Consider the following 13,976-nt stretch of genomic DNA (forward strand, 5'->3'; position numbering starts at 1 on the left):
AACTTTATGCATCTAAAATATATCTATTTTGAGAAAATCTATTTTTTTTTAATTATTAAATCCAAAAATTACATTCCAATCTGACCCCTCTCCAGATTTTGCCTTGAAATGCTTGGAAGCTTCTTGCCACGTGTCACCATCTTGATGCGCCACATGTCATAAATATGTGGTCTAGATTTGGATCTACGGATCTATTATAAGCTTGGATACTACCGGAATCCAACCCTATATATATATATAGGGAGAGGTTCAAGAAAGAACCATAAATAAAAGAAGTCCGAAGAACCATTTTCAGCCATTCGATTATCAAGATCTACGGTGGATGCATCATCTTGTTGGATGAATGCAGATCGTGGGTTCGAATCCTGAAGGGAGCATTTTTTTTAAATTTTTTTAGTGTATTAATTTTAACAGCGAATGCATTAATTTTTACAATGGATGCATTAGATTTGATGGTTCTCCCGTTCTCACAAATAATGTAGTTCTTTCTAGAACCACACCCTATATATATATATATATATATATATTTGAGTGCTAAATAAAATTATTAGTCCTCTTCAAAAAAAAATATTATATTAGTCTTCGGAGTATTATTTTTTATTCATATTTATTGATTAGTTGGTTTGAAAATAGAAGGCGCGGAGTTTAGATGGGTTTTAGGCCACAAATGAAAAATGACCAATGGCGAGGCACAAATAGATCCGAAGCACCATAGCCACCACTTTAGATACGCTGCGTCACACGAGCTTAACTTCACGTGCTTCTGGGCCCCACCTGTCCACTTGCTTGCAGCTGCACCTCTCTCTCTTTCCCCCCTCATTGCCCACTTTTTCTCTCCATCTCGAATCATCTCTTCCTCTTCTTTTGACTGTCTTCACTGTTTCAAACTGTCCACCGCATTCCTATCCTTTTTCTTTTTTTTTACCGTTTCAACAAGAATATTATCGGACGTTACCCTGTGCTCTGTTGATTAATGCTCTCCTTTTTCGAGTTCAGCGGTGTTTTTCTGGCCAAAACTTGAGCGGGAAAGCAGTTGGCGATGTTTGGACTAAATTTGAAGCAGTACCCCTCGACGTTGCGCTCGCTTGCGATTGGACATTCGATTTTGACCTTGTTTTCTAGCTATGTTTGATTGGAACGACGACGAGGTATTATTATTATTATTTTGGACGTTGTAGTCCTACATTTGTTACTGGGCTGGGCTACGAAGAAAATGAATAGTAGAAACTGAAAGTAATCTGGAATAGTTAATTCGGTCTCTTCTGGTTCTGGTTCCGTTGAGATCTTCTGGTTTTGGAGGTTGTATTTTAAGAATTGAAATTATGTTTATCTTGTTTGTATATGATGTACAGGTTTGAATGAGAATATATGATATGTGTATGAATAAGAGATACAGTAGAACGAATTATATATATATATATATGATTCGCTTATAGTTTTTGGGATCCTAGTTAAGACGTTAAAGTTACGTGTTATGAAGCCTGTATAGAAGTGATCCACTGAAGCTTGAATAAACTGGTTTTTTATGCTAATAGGGTATTCACCTTTTAACGAGTAGAGACTTTGCCGATACAGAAAACTAGCTAAAAAAAATAAAAAAATTATGACGATGAGAGGTCTTCAGATCAGAAAAAGAAGTTGAGAAATACAAAAGGGTAACTCCCCCCACCCGTCACTTGTGGGTGTACTTGCTATTTCTGTGATGGACTTAAGTGGAAATACCAAAGGTAACTCAATAGACATTTGGTAGTAACACTGCCATCCCCTTTGTAAGCTGTTTCGTCATAAAGCAACTTAGCTGATGAGTAAGCTGAACTGGTGTCTATATTTATAGAGGTCGTGGCCCGTAGATTACCAAACTTTTGCACTCTTTATGTATCCGTCAATAGAGAGATAAACGAGGGAAAACTTAAGGGCTCTTTTTGGAGAACATGTCCAGCTAGAAGGGCAATTGTTAATGCTTAAACATTCAAAAGTTATGAATTCTGATACACTTTTGATGATACAATTGTTCAATGGATTTTAGTTTCTAATTGTTCATACAAATGGGATCACGGTTGAACATACTCGAATAATTGTCAAAATCTTGGTTCTTCTTGAATGGTTATCTTTTGGGGTATGAACATTGTGAATATCCAGTTTTTGAAAAGCCTCCTATCTTGCTTATTTTGAAGTTTTGAGTCTTTAGCGAATTATGTGCTTTTGATCTCAACATGGTCAATTCTCATTTAAGTCAATGCCAGAGGGCAACTTGTGGTGGCTAATTGGGCATTTCGGTTATGCCCACTTGAATAGAACCATCTTTGACCAGAAGTCTACTACCTGAGTGTTTCCGTCATTCATTAAACAAAAGCCATAGGCATCTGCCACAATCAACCTCACTTTCAGCAATCAGGCAGTTGACACTAACTATGTTGGGAACCAAGACCACCAACTTGGCATCACGGTCAATCCACTTCTTTTGGGGACACGGTAGTGGTGGTGGGAGCAATGTGGTCAAGTGACTAAAATTAAAATACATTAATAAGGAGCTTCTTTACAACATTGAAAGTGATAATTTCTATATATAATTGTGGTGGAGAAGTGAACACTTCTGAGTATCAAATGATCAAGAAATCACAGTATCGACTAAAATTGTGGGAATTTAGACTTGTAAAGGATCTCGTTGTTAAAAATGTGAATTACTAAAGCTATGGGGCTTTCCCTCAATGTTTTAATAGTTATGGTAATATTTTGGGATTTATTCAACATAGTTGAGTTTGTATATATTTTGAGCCATTTTCTAAATTTAATTGCTAGTTTAGGCACAACTAGATTTTGAGTTTTTGCCAAATGGTTTAAATAATTATTTTAACGGTCTTTAAACACTTCTAATTCCAATATTTGTAGTCATGAATATGAAGCAACAAAACAACACGTGCAATATGTTGCTAAGGGATTGCACTAGTGGAAATTAACTCATTTTATATGCAAATGATTGTATCTTAAGTTATCTATTTGGTTTTATATGTGGACAGTAATGAATCAAGTGGAAGGATGTTGTTCCAGATATTAGTTAGTGTCTATTATTATGTGTAGCTATAGAATATTAAGAAATGTCCAATAATTGTTCTATTCATCAACATAGGAATACGAATATGTTAGAATGCCTCGAATCTTGCGGATTTTGTGATCATGTTTGATACATGCTTACATAAGAGGCTGCACATTTGCTTAGGACTGAATAGCTATTACTTGTTTCCGAAAAGCTTAAACGATTATTTTCCACTCATGTCGGGAGATATTACAATTAGGCCATGCATCACATGTTCTTAAGACATTTTTTTCATGCCTAAGTATGTGGTAAGGTTGAGAAAGAACTAAAGGTAAGTTTACTTTGGTTTAAATGGCCAAAGCATGGCACATTACATGGAGTGTTTGTGGATGCAAGGACGTGTGCACCGCCTATTTGTCGTTATATGTAGTTACTTTTTCCAGGCATCAATGTTGAGAAAAAATTTCACATTAGCTAATAGGATGAAATTTATGAGGTGATAAAAATTGTGAAAACTGTAGCTCGAAAATTGTTGCTAAAAGGTTTTAGTCATAGATGGAGAATATGTTAAATGATGTCTTACTTGGCCAATTTCTGAATTATGGTGAACAATAAAACATCTTTCTCTCTTTTCCTTTTATAATTTCAATTGATATATTATGTGGACGATTCATAAAGCAAAAGTTTTATCATTATTGAGAGGGTTGGTAGTGGGAAAGAATAAGGTTGAAATTGCTCATAAACAAATTTTAAATGATACTTTATTTTTCCTGAGCAGAAAGTAGTCCAATCTAGTATTATTATATAAGACTCTAGCATCTAATTTGGTTATTTTAACATGGATAGACGTTTTCTTATTGGATATTAGTGTAAGGAGACAGTTGGAAATTTGGCTAGTGTGATTTTTGTAAAGTGGGAAATGGCAAATTAGCTATTTAAGGGTTTTGTTGGGTGCTAACCCTCTTAAGATTTATAATTGGAATGAGTTGCAAGTAAACTTTCTAATATGCCAAGAGGGATAGAAAAACATTTTTGTCGGGAACTAGTCGTTGAAACATTGATTTAAGTTCATTGTGTCAACAGGTCTCTTGTGGGATGGTTTCACGGAGATAGTAATTCTCATCTAGTTTGTTGTAAAGTGGTATTTTCACCTAAATCGGGGGGGGGGGGGGGGTTGCTAAAAGATACAACTCTATAGGGGAAGTTAGGGTGGTGTGTTCAAGAGGAACAAGGACTCGTTTTGGTGCAAATTTACGAATAACTTCTAGAAGCCCATGGAAATGTATTCCTAGAGTTCACTTGATTTTTTATATATTGATAAAGGCTTGTTTACGAGCAGAGTATTTTGGGGTGGGTGACTATTCTCTAGCACTCTTGTTCTCATTTCTCTTTCTGGTCCCTTTTGGATCATAAGCATGTCCCTGCTTTTGGTTTTTTAGATTAGATGTAACTCCTAAATCAAGTTTTTCTTTTCTAAGGACCTTCTATGGTCCAACACTTTTCATGGGTGATGGTTTTGTAAGCTCTTCACTTGTAATCTTTTGCAAGTTTACATGCACTTCTCTTTCTGTTAGGTGTAGTGAGAAGGACTCAGTCTAAAGACTTGGACCATGTCCTTTTGCATTGTTCATTTTCACCAGGCTTATAGCATAGAGTTTTGACGGAGTTGGGCTTATAGTGGACTTACCACGCTTTATTAGTGACTTGCCCTTTCTATCCTTGGGGGCTTATTAAGCAAAAGGAAAATGTGTGACGGAGTGACGGTTCCACCATTATGCTGGTCGCTTTGGCTTGAGAAGAATAGAAGAACTTTATAGAGAGGAAGTTAAAGGAGGTGGGGCAAAGGTTAAGTTCAGGGTTGCTTGGTAATTTCAAATCATATAGAGTTTGAAGCCTATTTCTTGGAGTTATATTGTAGAATCAGAATGTTTCAACATTCAAGGGACAGCTTGTTCATTGTACTATTTTTGTTTGTCTTCTAATAAAAATTTATAGCTCATATTAAATTACAAAAGATCCTTTCTATTATAGTGCAGCCCTCTCTTCCCTTGTGGACATCATCTTGAATAAATGTGCAGTTTGACCCTGTTGCTAGCCAAACAGAATGAAGTGTCATGTCCTTGCTTGGCTTATGAAATTTGGATGAGTTTGGCAGATGATTCTAGCAATGCAGTCTTGAATCAACAAGGCTCTTTTTTCTTGGAGTAAAGCATGAGTATTTTTGACGAATTTCATCCTTTTACTGAGCTTATGCTTGGAAGTTAGGGTAAGAGGAGCCAACAGTTTTATAGTATATAGTAATGTATGAAGAAAGGGGAAAGTTTAAGTCAGTGGACTCTGGTTGATGACAGAGTGCAATATTTTACACTATTTTTGAATTCCATGACACAAATCTCTCAAATGGCTTGTTCTCTGAACTCATATTAATATGTTGGGTGTCTTGTTCCAATTTGTATTATGACCCATTTTTTTGTTTTGTATTATGTCACAATTCATTCTGGCTGTTTCATGATTATGTTATTTGTTATGACTGGTTGCTTACAAGTTCGAATTTTCTGTGCAAAAGAAGTATATTACTCTTCTGAATATACTTACCTGACTGGCAATATTCTGCTTGGCTGTCCTTATAAAAGCCTACACCTAAATTTAATTTATGCGGTCTCAGTTCATGAGTTCCCTTGTGTTACTGGACACATGATAAATTTTCTTGTTGAAAACTGTACCCTTCTGCATCCTCTCTTTACTTTCTCCGAACTAGGTAGTCGTGGTCTTATATTTCTGCTTATTCCGTTTTGTTTCAGTTAACAAACATAATATGGGATGAGGCTGGGGAAAGTGATGATCATATTGTTCCATATCCTGATCAAGTTGAGGAGAAACCTTCAATTTTATTTGGCGATCCCCCTAAGAAAGAAAAAAATCAGCGAATTTCAAATGCTAGCCCTCCTGAAGTGAAAAATTCTCCCACCAGAGCTGAAGATGGGGTTGAACTAGATAGTAATTGCATTAATGATACTGGTGATCCCGAGACAGGATTTGATCATACTTCGTGGTCTGATTGCCCCGATCCATCATTATCAAATGTTGCAAAAGCTGAACCAGATACTGCAGGTGCCATGATTACAAAAAACATAGCAAAGAGTTCAGAACATGGCTCCATAATTGGTGATGCATCAAAATAGTGTTGATTTTATTAATTCATACATGCCTCATACTGATATTTTTTAATATTTCAACAGATGAGACAGCTCAATTCAAGAAAGATTCTGAAATATTTGAAAATCCCCCAGAAGATGGAGAACAAGGTGACTTTGTTGACTATGGCTGGGCCAATATTGGAAGTTTTGATGATCTGGATAGGATATTTAGGTAATTCGAAATTTTATTTTGATATTTTCATTAAGATCCATTTTTAGCATTATTTATACCAAATCCTGTTATTATAGTAGAACATTTCACATGATGCGTGTGTCATCTCAATTTCTGTACTTGTGGTCAAGAGTCTGCGGACCCATCAAGTATGTAACAATAAGAACGGAAAACCCAAAGGAGCATTCCTGAGTCCTGACTTTGCAAATGAATCAATATCCATTCATGATCTGTAGGACTGCCCTTTAATTCTTATGCTAAACCTAGAAAGGTTTGCCTAAAAGGATCTCATTGCTACTAAGTATAGAAATTTGTGCCTCTTATTATCAATCAGAAGGTTTCTTCCAAGAGAAAAAGGATGGCCTTGGTTCTTGTGACTATTCATTAGTAGATGGAACGTCCCTGAATAAAACACTGAAATTAAAAGGTCTAAGGGAGGAATAGCAAGCAAGATAAAGTAATGAAGAATGGAACTGGAAAAAGTTGCAGTGATGTCTTCCACATACAGATACGATCGTACCAGCAAAACTAGAAGTCAGAATGCTAATATCACTGTAAGCTGTGACAGAAGCATGTCGTATTAAATTGCATAATTGTGACATTCTGGACTTATATCATTCAGCTAGCAATGCACATCCCTTCCAATCCATATAGATTTAGCTAGCAGACATAAGCCTATACTTGATTCATTTTCCAAAATATATTCTCATAACATGTAGAAAAATCTTTTGTGGTTAGCCAACTATTTCTCTTGAAAGAGTAATACCTTAGACCATGTCAAGTAATGCTGAATTCATTAATTGATCTTCATAGCATATTAAAATACATATTACTTTTTTCCTTGCACCTGAAATCATCATAAATTCAAACTCTTTGCAGTCATGTTTGGTGTGGGATAAAGCTGATCATATCCTCCCTTTGTATTTATATATATATGCATGTATATGTTTGTGTATATGTTATTCTCTCATTGTTATCTGGTCAAATGTGCAATTTATAAATGGAATTTATGCTTTCAAATGACAGTTAGCTTCTTAAGGAAACATGAAAATATTTCTAGCTACTTTTTTTATTATTAAATATGTACTACAAGTGTGGCCTGCTTTATGGCTGAATACATAAAACTTGAGCTTTCTTAATTATTTTTTGAAAAGAAGTAAAAATAATGCCTTTTTCTATAGTAGATAAAGTTAATAGATTATAGATTTTAAGTAGAAAGATTAATCTGTTAGTATTTCTTTCATCACTTCCAACATGCCAAGATTGGCACTAATGGTATGTAAATGCAATTCGTTAGTCAAACAGCTATTCAGAGTTCCTAGAGCCCTAGTTTCCATCTTTTGTATTCAGTGTCATATATTTTTCAACATGTTGCACAATTCCCTGGCTTATGGATTGGATTGGTTATGTAGCCTGTCATAAAATTGACCATTTAACTATGAGCTGAGGATACATGAAGTCAGACTTTTAACCATTCTGTATGTAGTATTTTACATAGAGCTCTGTTAATGTTAACATAGGTTTCATATTTTCCTCAACTATGTCCATCTGACTTAGTATCCTCACAAGTGATATTTTGCAGCAACCAAGATCCATTATTTGGGAATATGAGCGCTGGACACGCTGATGAACTATGGTCCCCTTCCAAAGATGTAACCAGCAGCCCTCTAGGCACTACTCCTTTATCTGGAGACTCCTCTGATCCACAGTTTGGAGCACTAAGAGCCTCAATTGGTCAATCTGAGGTTAAGGCTGAATACATGCTAGATTCCAGCCAGACACTCGGGTACAAAAAACTGAACGAGATCACATCTCATGCTCCACAGGATGTACAGGCAAGCTTAGATATTGAACATTTCGGAGGTAAAAGTAACCTATTAGGGAAAGAAAAGGTACAGAGGACTAGGTCTTTGATATTATTTAGTAGTTTTTCTCTCTTTACTTCACAAACTCACGAGCTTCTTTGGGTGCCTTTAGCTTTTACTCTTGACTTAGTTATGGACTCACCTTTCTCCTTTTGCTTATTTATTCAGTCACCAGCAACAAGTGGGATAGTCCAAGCAGGCCTAGCACAACATAATGATGGAACTGCTGCCACCCCTACTAAATTCCCGGGCAAAGTAATTTTCTCCACACATTTTCATGTACAATGGCACTCTTAGTTTGCTAAGATTTCATTTTATCATTTGCATGTGCAAGTTTCCATACATTCTTGTTTATCATTCCAAAACATTTTTTAAATTTCCTTTTATTTTCTTAGGAGTTGATTGGTATGATAGAATGCGATAGGAATGGAATGGTCATTCCTATGATTAGTATGTTTGAAATTGGGAATTACCATTTCAAATGGAATCCGTGTTCCTAATTATGAGAGAATAGCCATTCCTTCCAACCCAAATGGGTTTAGTCATTCCTTTTGAGTCAAAAAACAACTAATACATCATATTTTTGCATATAATTATGTATATTATTTTTTATATCAAAAACAAATTCTGAAAAATAGTTTAAATAATAATTTTATAATATTATTGGTGATTAATTTTATACTACTTATTTTCTTTGAAAAAAAAAGATCTATTAAAATTCATATTTTTTAGTTTTATTGAAGAAAAAATGAATATTCCCAAAATAAATGAAGTAATAATATATGCTTATCAAAATTTAAAAATAATTATCTATTAATTATTTAATATATTCAAATGAAACTGTAGTTAAATACTAGTATTATTTTATAATTTTAATTCAGCATTGCTATTATGGAATAAAATTGTATTGGTTTTCGTAGTTCAACTGAAAAACTATAATTTTGCTAAAATAAAATTAGAAAAACATCTCAAACTTTTGTTATTTATTTTTCTTACTAAAAGTTTACTATTTATTTTGATTTCATTCTAAAATAATTTCAATACATGAAATTGTGTTCATTAAATCTAATTCATTTGCATATCATAAAAAAGAATTTACATATATATTATCTAAATCTATGAACTTTTTGGGGTTCATTAGATGATAAAAAAACAAAGCAACAAATGTAGTCTAGACATGTAAGGGGGATTTTACTAACAAGAAACTTTGATCATAAAAAGCAAGATATTAGTCACTGCACTTTATTTAATAACAAGAAACTTTGATCATAAAAAAATTATTGATATAAGATAAAACAATATAAACTAATATTTGAATCCATACTTCATTCCATGGGTATACCGATCAAAGAAAATATCATTCCATTCATACCATGATTCCATTCCTAAATTCATTCCATTCACTTCTAATTCCGTTCCCTCATTCTGATACCTTCTTAATTTTTCATTATATTTTTCAATCTCATTTTCTCTACTTACTATACTTTACTTTGAACCTTACATATTGAACATATTTAAAAGTGACTATAGAACAGTTCTTCTAATGTTTTAATGTTTCTGCCATTAGTTTTTTCTTTTCTATTCCTGTAACTTTTCTAATTTAGTTGTTTAATTATGATCTGAATAATCTTTGTTACTTTTTGTTTTTTTCAGAAAAGAATTGGAACATTTTTCGTTTCTTTTGTGTCTGTGAATTTGAATCATAATATATATTCGAGCCTTTTCACTCTATAGTATTCAATATCTAGAAGGACTTCCATTTTGTTCATGAAATTCTTTTCATTCTTTGAGCTTTTCCTGTCAGATAGGTTGAACAGGACAAGATATCCTATGCTTGAATATATTCAACATCTTAGCTGTTTAAGAAAGCATTTGAACTGTGTGAAACCAAACATAAACACTATATTGACTTAAAACTTATTTGGTAGTTTGAAACTCCACATCAGTAACAATCTCAATGAAATGGTTTTATCATGGCTAGAAATTTGGAGTGCGTTTTATGTTAAGGTGCTCTCTTCTTGCTGAGTATCTCAACAAAACACATTTTTTTACCTGATCTGGCTTTGTCCATTTTCGTTTTTACTCTGTTCTAGCTTGAACATCAAACTCTTGTTTTAGTTGTTTTTGCGTGTTCAGGCTAATAGGCAAAAGAGGTCTCTGAAGGGACAGAAGTTGGACAAAAAGAACGAAGTGAGACAACTTCATAACTTAAGTGGTACATGGTCATCATCCAGAAGCACGTTGCAACAAGTTAATGGCCAGTGTTCACCATCAGTGATCAACCCAGGTCCACCTTTGGTGCTCACTCAGCAAAGCTCACTTCCAAGGCCTGAGCCGTTTCAACAAAAATACTTCTCAGGGGCACCTTTAGGTACTCCTTTGTATGGGAGTATGGTAAATCACTATCCTATGACTTCTGTCTTGCCACAGTTTCATCCTGGGGATGAAAACCATGAACTAATGTCGTCTAGCTATGAAGTCCCACCTTCCAGTTCAAATTCAATAAAGAATTCAGACGATGCTGCAGTGAAGCCTCCAGCAATGACACCAAGAGAAAAAATTGAAAAGTTAAGGAGGAGGCAGCAAATGCGAGCAATACTTGCAATTCAGAAACAGCAGCTGCAATTTGGTAACCAGGTATCTGTTTCTGAAAATACTGGCATGGAAGGAGGGAAAAACGAAGTTAATGAAAGTCTTGGGACTTTTCCTTCCCTGGAACCAAGCTCGCCTGCTGAACAGTATGATTCTAATACAATCAGCACGACCTTTGACAACTGCTCAGTGGAGGAATCGGTGCTCTATCACCTTCAAGATACCATAGCTAAAGTTAGTCGTACATTTTCTTTGAATATTCGTCATTTTCTTGACAATCTGGGAAAACTTATCAACAATAATTGACCCTTCTACAGTTGGACAATAAAATAAGACTTTGCATCCGAGACAGCTTGTCTCGACTTGCCCAAAGTGCTTTTCAGAGGCAATACCATAATGATACAGGCAGTACCTGCACAAGCAGCAGAGATGAAGTTCTTGGTAACAAAGATTTAGTCGGCCATGAGAGGTCATTGCACGCATCTCAAAGCATGAATAATCTTTCCTATCACTGTATTTAGTAATACTATGACTCAAATCATAAAATATCATAGGTTTGCTTCTTACCTCTTTTGGATAATTTAAAGGCAGCAAGAATGTTTTGCCTAATGCCTAGGTAGGTTAATGTGGCAACTAAAGTGGGACATACAGATTTAAGTTTTAATTTTTGTTGCTCACCCCTAAGCTTGTTACTGTTATGATACACAAGCAAGCATAATATGGTATTGCAGAGTAATTCAGTTGGCTGCTTTAGAGCCTTTATTCTCTTACTTAATCATTTTTACTGCAGATTCACTACAATGGCGGATGTAGAGACAGACACCAATCCAATAGATCGGATGGTGGCGCATTTGCTCTTCCATAGGCCGCTTGACTTTTCTGGAAAACCTTCTGATGCACCTGACTCGCCTTTGTCTCCCAAGCTCTCATTTGAAAAGAAAGCAAATCCGACAGAAAGCTTAACCAGGGGACATTTTGCTGAGAGCTTTGGGAACACTCAGATTACATCTCCACCAGGATCGAAAACAGCAGGCACATTTTCTGAAGGCAATCAGTCCAAAAACTGTCCTGCTTTTGTCACTTTTGAGAATGCGTCCAACACTGAAAATACAGATGGGGTACGGGGAAAGGTTGAAACCTCCAATTGAAGAAAAACTGTGGAAAAAAACCCATTTGATCTGGGTAATTCCTTCCTTTATCTATTCCACCAATTTGAATATGTAATTTACACCTTACTATATCAATACTCTAGTAATGAGGTGCTTACTTCTCATTGTCAGCCACTTGGTTTTACTCAAGCGTGGTTGCAGAATACCTGGCACTTGGCAACTGTGAAAGAATCTATGTATCATTTCAGGCAGTATCAGTTACAAGTCTTTGTGTCTATGCTTTCGTATTACACCTCTGTCGAGAAACTGCTCTCTGTTTGACCTGTCTTGAGGAGTCAGCCAACCAGCCATGCTTATGTTGTGTGTGCGTCTTTTAGTTTGTACGTCGTCTGGTAAGGCTTTGATATGTGAAGCTACTAAAACTTCATTTCACAAAGGGCCTGGCTTTGTCGTTTCTAGCTTCTGTGTTAATTGTTATGGTGTGTGAATCTGTATTGTTTTTGCTTTAGCACACATTCATCACTTTCTATGTCTGTGAAGCATCCTTGTTTTATTTTATGTGGTTTTGTCCAACTTCTAGTGGCTATGTTACACATCCTATCCTGAAGCATTCGTATAGTCATAGATATATAGTTTTCATTTATTGATTCATTGCTTTCATTTCAATCTTGCTCGGTTTGGATAATAAAAGAGAGAATTGTATCCAGTTGTGTGAGGGGATGGATCTATAAGAATCCATTTACATCAATGATAAAAAATTGATATAAAAAGCTGATCAGCAATAGTTGGCGACAAAGATATCAAGAGCTTAAAAGCTAGTATTTCTACAATAGCCGGCTCTCTTCCCACCGCCTTTCCTCTCCTCCACTCTTCTTGGCGCCTCCCCTTTCTTCCACTGGTTTGCCTGCCTCCACCCTCGCCAGAAATTAGGGCTCGGTTACTTTGTTCTTTTTCACCCCAGAAATTAGGAAGCGGTTGCTTTGTTGTTTTTAATTTGAAGTACTGTTCGATAATTGTTGGTTGTTTGAATGATGGTGTGTAGGGGGTGGAGGGAGACAACGAGGACGGATGTGGCAAAGGAAAGGCGAGGCAGTGGCCTCGTCGGAGTTGAGAGCGGTGGTGGCGGCAGCAGAATTTTAGAGGAAATTGAAATTTTTCTTTATTAACAATATATAAGATCAATTAATAATTACAATAAACATATGGATCATATTTGGGTAATTCTATTCATAGCCCCCAACTAAAATATTAATAATAAATAAAGGGTAATTTTAAACACAGCCCCCAATTTTATCAATATAGCCTCTTGGTTTAAAAAATAATAAAGATAATTATAATTGTACTATTTTACCCCTACAGCCTCCATTAAAAATTTATAACAAATTATAAGTTTATAAAAAATAATTTGAAAACATAATACATATAATCTTTTCACAGATAAAATCATATAACATCATCCTGATCTAAAAGTACAAATAAATAACCCTAATAACTCCATCAGTATAGCCCCCAACAAAAATTTAAGAACATGATTTTGCATAAGATTGTGATTCGCTAAAATAGTCAAATTTCCTATATCGCTCTCTACCCAATTTTCATCGATCAACAAAGGCACTCAACCATTACTTCTGGCTTCCTTCACGACTAAAAGCTAACAAGTATTGACATTTTATTATGTATTAAGGTCATCCACAACCCCATTATGTGTTTAAATTTTGATTTCAAAAACAACATTTCATCTAAGATTGTGATTATGGATAATTATTTTTTTATTCTAACTTACCAGATCAATTACTGGGATGACAACAAGGTGAGAAATAGGAATGGAATATATTTAGATAAAACATCTCTGAATTCTTGCTTCTCCTTCTTCTCGCGCAAGACGGAGAAAATGTTGTCCAACGTCATAGGCTTCGACTTCTTTATCGGGTTGCAACATCCGGATCGGTTCGTTGAGTCCTTCGTTTCGGGCGCCGTTGTCGGAGCTACTGGTTTTGGACAATTGGC

General features: G+C 35.2%; 1 protein-coding gene across 10 annotated transcripts; it reads left to right on the plus strand.

The window, feature by feature from the left end:
* The first annotated feature begins 663 nt into the window (after positions 1 to 663).
* On the plus strand, positions 664 to 12,427 carry LOC131022394 (protein LNK2). 10 transcript variants are annotated; one of them, XM_057951846.1, is made up of 9 exons: positions 664 to 1,148; positions 5,836 to 6,199; positions 6,274 to 6,403; positions 7,986 to 8,295; positions 8,437 to 8,523; positions 10,405 to 11,094; positions 11,178 to 11,329; positions 11,651 to 12,042; positions 12,141 to 12,427. In XM_057951846.1, exons 1-8 carry the CDS (start codon positions 1,125 to 1,127, stop codon positions 12,006 to 12,008), a joined length of 2,115 nt encoding a protein of 704 aa, XP_057807829.1. In that variant the 5' UTR covers positions 664 to 1,124; the 3' UTR covers positions 12,009 to 12,042; positions 12,141 to 12,427. The 10 variants fall into 10 exon arrangements, with proteins under 10 accessions (XP_057807829.1, XP_057807826.1, XP_057807828.1 ...); XM_057951844.1 differs by having other exon boundaries at positions 682 to 1,148; positions 10,387 to 11,094; XM_057951843.1 differs by having other exon boundaries at positions 10,387 to 11,094; positions 11,651 to 12,427.
* Positions 12,428 to 13,976: the final 1,549 nt, after the last annotated feature.

Source organism: Salvia miltiorrhiza, chromosome 4 (assembly GCF_028751815.1).
Source record: "Salvia miltiorrhiza cultivar Shanhuang (shh) chromosome 4, IMPLAD_Smil_shh, whole genome shotgun sequence".
Classification (NCBI taxonomy): domain Eukaryota; kingdom Viridiplantae; phylum Streptophyta; class Magnoliopsida; order Lamiales; family Lamiaceae; genus Salvia; species Salvia miltiorrhiza.